Below are 9,341 nucleotides of genomic sequence, written 5' to 3'. Positions count from 1 at the left end.
CTTTAGGTTGAATCACGTACGACATGATTTTAGGTCGAAATTGATTGGAAACGAGGAGTATAAAATTAGGGATTTTAGGTTGATGTAATTTTAGGTTGTAATTAGCGAGTAAATAAATCAAAGTGTTTATATCTGGAAAAAAAAATTAAAAGACAAAAATACCCCCACATGTTATGCACGTGTTGAAAGAAAACGGAAAAAAATAAACGGCAAATAGACGGGAAGACGAGGGGTGTTGTAATTGAATATCACAAGAATGAGGGATGTATAATTTTGATCAAAAGGACATGGAGTGTATTTTGGGATAAACCATAGGGACGAGGGCTGTAATTATTCTTCCAAAAAATAGCTTGACCTCATAATATATTTTTTAATTAATAATTTGCAATTAAAAAGTCGTTCCTGGTCAATTCACAAGGACCAAAATCCTTCTAAAACCCCCACCTCCAAGTAACCAACAAACAACCCTGCTTTTCTTACTTCCAAGTACGAACTACCAACTCCCAACTCCCAACTTTTGCAACTTTTCATAATTCCGTCTTATCTTTTTCCGATTCATCTCACGATTTCATAAACACGAAACCCTAAATCCTTCCTACCATTTTCGCCATCTCATTGCATTGCAATTGTTATCAAAAAGGTAAAGTTATTCTTTTTTTTTTGCTTTTTAAATAATCTATATATATTTTTATTTATTTCTTACAAATTAGCTTGTGACCTTTCACTCAATATTCCCCATTTCTTGAACGTTCTATTAAAATTTGTCTTTATTTAATTTCTTTATAAATATAAATCATCGTTGTGTTTTTGACAATAATATAGAGATAGATGTGTGAATATGTGATCAGTACATGCACAGTTGCTTCCATTCACTTAGGTTAAAATAGCCCTAGTTATTGCTAAATTGAAAACAATTAGTACTAATTCATCATCAGTTAAATTGACGATTAGACTTAGGGTTTAGTGTGTGAGAAATGTGTACATTCATTACTAGTAACTTATATGTACTATGTATGCATGTATGCGTGTCTTTGTTTTACGCTGTTACTAATTATAATTATGTCGCTAAACGATGTGAAGATTTGTTAAAGGCCTTCGAGGATGTTTGATAGCTTCCATGATCAGTGATGAAAACAGAAGCCTTTTTCACCGGGGGCAAAAAAAAATTTGGGTGGGCTTTTGGGTTGGGGGCAAAATCTGGAAGCTTTTGGGCAAAATATGAAGGCTTTTGAAGGCAAAATCAAATTTTAAGCCTGAAAATTTCAAACCCACTGGGGCAAAATAAAAAAATTCGAAATTTTAAGCCTGAAAAAGCCTCGAAATTAAAAATTGAATGGGGGCATCTGCCCCCTCCCCATGCTGTTTCCGCCACTGTCTATGATCAATGTGTGTGATATAATTAGCTTACCTTTTGCGTGTGATACAGAGTTTTTATGATTGCTTATTTGTTATTTACTTGTAAATTTAGGTACTTTAGGCAGCTGAATAGTTTAAGCATACGTTTATTATCCGGCAGTGGAGAAGTATAAAATGGTGACTGAAGGTACGATAAAGAAGGAAGTTGTGAATCCTAAGGCTATTATACACAAAAGATTTGGAAATAAGGCGATTTATAATATAGAAGAAATTCAAGAATTTGCATCGAACGGATGTCCCGGATTGGCTTTACCACAAAAAGGTCCTTGCTTGTACCGTTGCAGTTTGGAACTGCCCGAATTTACAGTTGTTTCGGATATTTTTAAGCGAAAGAAGGATGCAACGCAATCAGCTGCAGAAAAGGCCCTTGAGAAGGTTTGATAGTTTTTATGATCAATGTGTTTGATATAATTAGCTTACCTTTTAATGTGTGATACGAAGTTTTTATGATTGTTTATTTGTTATTTACTTATAATTTAGGTACTTTAAGGCAGATGAATTTATTTAAGCATACATAATGTAGCTCATTGGTTGAACTAATCTTGAAATGTGGTACTTTAATCTTAATGATGACAATTAGTCCTTCAAGTGTGTTACATTTATTCGTATGCTTATTTTATTCGTTCAAACTTCGTTAGTGTAAAAAACTCTTTTATTCATGCACAGATTGATTAAGGTAACATGTTCTTTGGTTATTCATATCTGGTTGCCTATTGGGGGAGTTATGTTGATTTATATTGCTATCTTTATATTTATTTTGCAGTTAAGTGATCCTCCTGTTGAAGATCCATCAGATCAATTGGTTTCCCGGCTCACTTATTTATTCTCAGACGATGTAAGTTGAATTTGTGTAATGAAATCATAATGATACATTATTGTTACAGGCGCCAATGTTTTACCCATTAACTTATGACGAAAGTGAAAGAATATGGAGTAATTAATGAAGAATATATTGCAGAATCAAAAGTGGCCCTAGTTTTTCTTAACTCGCAAAATCTGAGAAAATATCTCACGAATATTTTACCATAATGGGTATACTTTGGTTTGGCTTGCATTTCTCGTCAATGGGTAAATTTAAAATAATAACAATAATACTGATAAATAAAAAACTAAGGGGGAATGGGTTGAAAGTTGTCCAAGGCTATCTAAATTGTATACAACCCCTATTTTACATTAGTCAGTTAATTAGATATTAATTTGTATTTGTAATGATTTTTATAGAACTGCTTATTGATAATTATGAATATCACATTTCTCTTTAATAAGTTGTTAAATTAAATAAATTAAGTCAAACTTAAAAGTCTTTACATAATCTAACTCGTCTCTGAGTGTACTAAAAATAACCTTTTTGACCTGCTCATTTTGTTTCTTAAATATAATCAACAGTTCTATTCCATCTGTCATCCACTGAGTGGCCACTTCCGAGCAGCTTTACAAAGAGAAGGTCACCTCAATGGTTTTGTCCCTGTTTTCATGATGCCCGTTTTTGATTCAAAGATTTCAAATTTATGTAAGGCCATAAAACCTGAAATCGAGTCAAAACCGTTGGAGATAATGTCAATGATTATGGATGCCGCCGCACGATTATCCGACACTGTAGTTGTTTCTAAAGAACATTTTTCATTGAGAAGAACATCCTCATACCCTCCTGAAGTTTTGCAATCTGTAGAAATTGCATGTGATCCAAAAATATATGTTAAGGCTATCCGTGTTCCATATATGGTTGAAGGGAATATTGAGACATTGACTTTAGATGTTTCGTCAAATAAGTATTACATGGATGCCATTGCTCAAGAACTTGGAGCTGCAGATGCTTCTAGGATTATGCTCTCAAGGTATGGCCCAACACACAACTGCTATACGCATTTTATTTAGTTACTGATACAATTTTGACCCATTTATTTATGAACATGTTGATCAATGTTATTTTAGTTCTCAAAAGGGTCAAATAAAAAATTCAGATAAAAGGGAATTGTCAAATGAGTTCCATGCAGCTTTGTGGTATATTTGTAACAAACACAACCCCTATAAATAATTTGTAGTAATATTGTTTTGTTAGCATCCTTGGTGCATTTATTTCGAATTTAATGTCTACCAAAATTTGATTTTCAGGTCAACCCAACCCCACTGAAACTCAAATTGACCAGTTCATTCTGTTATTTGACCCACTCATATTGCCACCTTTAGTTAATGTACATTTCATTTCAGCATTTGGATCTAATTAGATATTGACATCCTCTATTTTCTTTTGTTATTCAGGTGTGTTGGAAAAGCTTCTTCTGAAACAAGATTTTATTTTAAAGCTCCGAAAGCAGATCTTGAAAATGGAGTATATTTAAATGCAAGGGCAAGTTACTTATCTGGTCAGGATATATACGGTGATGCTATATTGGCTACTATTGGATACTTGTGGAAGTCTTGTGATCTTCTCCATGAAGATGTAACTTTGCGCACATATTATAGGTTTCTATAGCTCATTCTTTTACTTCTAGACTACTTTCTATCTGACATGGCAATTTTGACCCATTTACTAATAGATGTGATGTTAAATTTTTTGATTTCTGTTAGGCATACTGATACTAATTATTAATAAACTTTGAAGACTTATTAGGCAAGGGTTTCGGGTAATCCCAATAACCTGTTTTGACCTGTTACCTGATCCATCAGTTTTGCCATCAAAATTAGATATTAGTTCTCTTTTAAGCTTTTAATTAAACGGTTCTTGTTTAACAGGCTACTTATGAACAAGTTACCCACTGGTATATACAAGTTATCACGGGAGGCGATACTTGCAGCCGAATTACCTGCAAGATTTGGGACTCGAAGTAACTGGAGGGGTTTATATCCAAGAGATATCCTCTGTGCATTCGCTCGTCAGCACCGTTTACCCGAACCCGTGTTTTCTTTGATTGCTTCCAATGACATATCAGGACCCGAAGAAAACATTAGATGCGAAGTCAAAATATTCTCAAAGGATCAAAATTTAATATTATTTTGTTACCCTTCTGATTCATTCAAGAAGCAAAGTGAAGCAATTCAGTATACATCTTTAAAAGCTCTCTCATGGTTAAATGATTACTTAAAGAAGATCAGTATGCATCAAGAGGAATTGACTTTGACCAACGGAAATGGTATTGATATTGACGTTTATCCTGAACATATTTCTAAAGAATTCCGTTTCTTCTCGTTAGTTCATAGGTCATGGTCGGGTTTCGAGGCCAACGGTAACAAGTTATTAGCAGTTAATGATGATGTATGCTCTTATAACGTAGAAGGTCCAGAGTCTGACGTTTTCCCAACAAGTGGGTGTTTAGTATGCGTCTGCTACAGTGTGACTTTAGTCAATGGTGCCGAAAACGAGCTTCTTGAAAGTAACGAAGAGTTTGAGTTTGAGTTAGGTAGTGAGGCTGTTAATCCTAATATTGAAGCAGTTTTGTCACAAATGGGTGTGGGCCAGTCTGTTAAGTTTAGAGTCGAATTGCCTTCTCAAGAGCTGATTTTTGCAGCCAATGGTGATCCTGCACGAACGCTTTCTTTGCTCTCCTCTGGTGAGTCTGATTGTTAGTTTATAATTACATGAAAGCTAAGCTACTTGTAAGTAAGTTTATCTATACCAGTATGGGTTGGGTGGTTTTGTAATGAGTGTGGGTTAAAATGTATTTTTCTAATTCAGTGTTGTAAAAGCCGTACGACGCGTCGGTATAGGGACTAGTCCATCCTGTTTTACCTAAAAATGCCTAAAAAGTTGGGTCAATGTCGGTCTGAGTCGGGCTAAGTCTTGATCGAGTTGGGTTTGAGTTGGTCAAAGTTAGGTCAAAATTATGATATTTTTCAAATTAGTTTTTGTGCCCTATATCTTTGTTGAAAATATATTTATGTGTAATATATATACGTTTGATTTATTTTTTACTAAAAGTCAAATGTTGGTCAACACCTGACTCGTTCTTGACTCGATTGATTCATCCCAGAATCGCAAATTTTACAACCTTACTTTTGTTGCAACTAAAGACATCCAGGCAGGTCAGGTTTTGGCGAATAGTTCTTAATTTCTTTTTTATTAGTTAGAGTTACCGTGTTAAATTTGATTAGAGAGCTATCTAGCTTCAGTTTTAGTATAACTATTATTAATATTAATGCAGTTTAGGTAATTTAATGCATGTGGAAGAGTTTCATGATTTTCAACTTGGCCCATTTGGTCAGGTTTTCTTTTAGTTAATCATTTTAGCTTAACCCATAAAATCTGTTGAACTTATATATATAGTAAATGGGTAGTTAGTGCCCCATTAACTGAAAAATGGGCAGGTCGTACAGGTTGGGTACGTCACGAATGGCATCCTATTGCATCGTGTTTGTGTTCATCTTAGTATAGTTTTACAATCAATCAGTATGTTAACTATGATTACTGAAACTAAATTCAAGATAATCGCTATTCTTTCTAATATCTAAAGAGTTGCAACACATTTTTCAAACCTATTATTCTGTTTTATTAATCAAAATTTTTAAAAAGATTGTTCATATGTTTATAAATAATGGACCTATTTCACTTAACCTTAGAATATGTTACTCACTTTTTTATAATATTTTAGGTGAGTGCTGCCTTGAATTTTCTGTGACTCTGGTGCGGGTTACTGAACCCCTGGAAGACAGGATGGAAAAGGCGTTATTTAGTCCTTCTTTATCGAAACAGCGTGTTAAATATGCAGTGGACCACATTAAACAATCTTCAGCAACTTTTTTAGTACGTTCACAAATCTTCAAATTTTGTAACTTTCATTTTGAGTCTCTTAAATCCACTTATGGTCAGCGATCATCATCTTGTTATGTGGCAGGTTGACTTTGGTTGTGGTTCTGGAAGCTTGTTGGACTCGTTATTGGATTATTCAACTTCACTCGAAAGAATTGTTGGTGTTGACATTTCAACAAAAGCCCTTGCTCGTGCAGCAAAGGTTAGATACTACCCTTTTCTTTAAAAAAAAAAAAAAAAAAAAAAAAATACACTTTAGGTGGCGTTCATCGTTCTTGATCAGTTAGGGATGACTGACTTTAACTTAGTTGACCAGTATTTAAGTTAATTTGGTTCAAATTATTACCTGTCTTGTCTAAGATATACACATTTGATACTTGTAGAAGAAAGACTTTATTGCATGTTCTGCATATTTTGATATATTTGTATTTCACCTTCAGACACTTCATACCAAGCTAAGCGCTAATTCTACAAATCCAGTTCCATGTAGCGGGATCAAATCTGCTCTGCTTCTAGATGGTTCCATCACAACTTTTGATTCTCGATTGTATGGATGCGATATTGGAACCTGCTTAGAGGTAAGTGAATCGTACTTTACTCTTTTGTCTACTAGTAATTAATTAAATCTATCAACTTTATTTCAGTCCAGTTTGTTTTGTTATTGTTTTTTGTTCTTGTTTTGTTTCGCTTTCATTATTAGTGGGTTTTTAGCAATTTGGTAAGTAGTTGATAGTTACAGAAAATTTTGGTTACCAACTCACGTTTTAAGATCTTTCTAAATTGCTTTCTTGAATCATTAAAATATAAATATTAACTTTTTTTGGATTGGACTTTCATTTATGGTAGGTAATCGAGCACATGTCAGAAGACCAAGCAACGATATTTGGCAACATTGTGTTAAGTTTTTTTCTTCCAAAAATTCTTATCATATCCACCCCAAATTACGAGTACAACACAATACTTCGAAAATCAACTCCTCAAACCCAAGAAGAAGAAGACTCAGAAGACAAAAATCCAACTAAACCATGCAAATTTCGCAACTTTGACCACAAGTTTGAGTGGACCCGAGAGCAATTCAGAATGTGGGCGTCTGAACTGTCTGAAAAACACAATTATAGCGTTGAATTTAGTGGTGTTGGTGGTATTGAAGGAGTAGAACCCGGGTTTGCTTCTCAGATTGCAGTTTTCAGGCGAGTTTGTGAGCTTCCAAACTGCACAGATCTGGCTGCTGTACCGTACAATGTTGTATGGGATTGGATAAGGACTAACGTATGAAAACCTTATGCGGTTTGTCCTTTAATTTATGTCCAACTAACCAGTCTTTTGGAAGTTAAGAATCTTGTTGGAGATGTTTAACATTCAGGTATTAAAGGTATCTGGTAGTTAAAATAATTGTAGAACAGTTAAATGAGGGTCCTGTATTTTGAATGAATGAATCTTGAATGCTGCTATTCACCTTGGAAATCTATCTATCTATGATGAAATGAATGTTGATGCGATTTTAGTTTTGATGTTGCTGTACGTTATGAGCCCCCAGGAATTGAATTAACATCTGGACCCACATGGTTAAAGGTTAGTTGAACACTTGAACTCAAGTTCGAGTTTGAGCTGCTTGAGTATACATCAAAGGCAAGCTTTAATATTTAACCAGTTGCCATTTCAAGCTCGTAAGTTTAATTTTGAGGCTTGTAGTATTCTACATTTATACAACGTAGTTGTGTAGGTAGTGAAGTACCATGTAATCAAGTCTGAGGTGAGCTCAATATTTAACGGCGTTTAACTGTCAACTGACGATGTTGAACGGTGTGTTTGGCAACAACAGATGAACAGCATCAGAAGTTATTTCATAAAATGTCTTTTAGACCATTTGTATTGGTGCTAGGTGTTTCTTACTCGTGTTTCTTACTCGTGTTTCTTTCTTTTTGTACTTTTTTGGTGATTAGAACATGTTTCTTTTTTGAGTGGAGTAGTGGTGGTGTTGGTTTTTGGTGTTAGTTAGGAGTGTTGTGATGATGTGTTCAAATATAATTGGGTTAAGTATTAAAAGGAGATAAAAATAATATTTTTAAATTAAAAAAAAAAAAAAAAAAAACAAGAAACGGCCGTTTCTTTTGGTGTTGGAATGACACGCACAACAAAGAAATTCCTCAAAGAGATATACTGTTACGCCACAAAGTGGCGTTTCTTTCCCTCCACATCATCAATGGGTGGCGTTTCTTGCTACCGATACAAGTGGTCTTATGGGCTTCTGGGGTCATATGTTTTCAAGAAGCTCCATATGTTCTATTGTTAAAGAAAGCTTATGGTTTGAGTCTCAAGCCTTTAAAAGTTCAGTGAAAGTGGAAGTTCAAGCCTTTAAAAGTTTTCAAAAGCCTGCTCAAAAACACACACACACAAACACACACAAGATACAACAGTATTTTCAAGAGTATGCTCTTGGTTGTATTATTCAATGACTTAGGTGCTGTTTGTTTTTTAAGATGTTTTGGTCTGAAGATCTGCGGACCATGTCTGTAAAGAAGACGTGGTCTAAAGGTCTGTATGTTGAATAGTGAAGACTGTTTGTTTTTATGTCTGTAAAATAACTTAATTCTGTCTGCAGTACTTAGAAGCATATTTCTAAGTCTGCGAGGCTGCAGATATAATATGACATTATTTTATCTTATGTCTTCAGAAAAACAAACTGTCTGCAGTAAAAATGTCTGCGGGCGCGAAGACATAAGACATAATAAGGTCTGCAGACAGGAAAACAAACACCACCTTACTTTTATTATTTATTTATGTATTTATTTTCTTCTGTGAGAAAACAGAAATTATATTATCAAAGATCCAACTATCTAAGGATAGGATTGAAGTACAATTTGATCAATATGCTTATCTATCAATTTATTTGATATTAACAATTGAGATTATTAAATTAATTTCTTTTACTAAAAGTCCCAGATTCATGATAAAGAGTCTGAGCCCATTAGTACTCACTTTAGGAGTTTAGCTTATATTGCTATTTATCATTTAGCAATAACTTGATTCCCCTGTTTCTAGTTGCCCCGAATGATGAATGATGAAATACCACGCCTTTTAAATTTTTAAAAATATAAAAACACACATAGTTTGTATTCTAAGCAATTGATCTTACATGCATGGTTTATAATTCACTCTTAGTCCATTAGTTAAAAGAACG

The 9,341-nt window shown here is 34.1% G+C and overlaps 1 protein-coding gene across 1 annotated transcript; it reads left to right on the top strand.

Annotated features, from left to right (window-relative positions):
• Positions 1-500: 500 nt before the first annotated feature.
• On the top strand, positions 501-7,654 carry LOC139852695 (small RNA 2'-O-methyltransferase). Its single transcript, XM_071842023.1, has 10 exons — positions 501-640; positions 1,469-1,791; positions 2,180-2,251; positions 2,803-3,251; positions 3,676-3,879; positions 4,150-4,964; positions 6,003-6,154; positions 6,246-6,362; positions 6,601-6,738; positions 7,007-7,654. Exons 2-10 carry the CDS (start codon positions 1,531-1,533, stop codon positions 7,433-7,435), a joined length of 2,637 nt encoding a protein of 878 aa, XP_071698124.1. The 5' UTR covers positions 501-640; positions 1,469-1,530; the 3' UTR covers positions 7,436-7,654.
• The last annotated feature ends 1,687 nt before the right edge of the window (positions 7,655-9,341 follow it).

The sequence above is a fragment of the Rutidosis leptorrhynchoides genome, chromosome 6, assembly GCF_046630445.1.
Source record: "Rutidosis leptorrhynchoides isolate AG116_Rl617_1_P2 chromosome 6, CSIRO_AGI_Rlap_v1, whole genome shotgun sequence".
Taxonomy (NCBI): Eukaryota; Viridiplantae; Streptophyta; class Magnoliopsida; order Asterales; family Asteraceae; genus Rutidosis; species Rutidosis leptorrhynchoides.
The sequence above is the reverse complement of the archived record's forward strand: the minus strand, read 5'-3'. Positions and strand labels throughout refer to the sequence as shown.

Bases quoted from the DNA above. Each gene is read 5' to 3' on its own strand.
- LOC139852695 (XM_071842023.1), top strand. From the start codon at position 1,531: ATGGTGACTGAAGGTACGATAAAGAAGGAAGTTGTGAATCCTAAGGCT. The intron at 3,252-3,675 runs GTATGGCCCAAC...TTTGTTATTCAG, and splicing joins TCTAGGATTATGCTCTCAAG to GTGTGTTGGAAAAGCTTCTT. The intron at 6,363-6,600 runs GTTAGATACTAC...TTTCACCTTCAG, and splicing joins CCCTTGCTCGTGCAGCAAAG to ACACTTCATACCAAGCTAAG.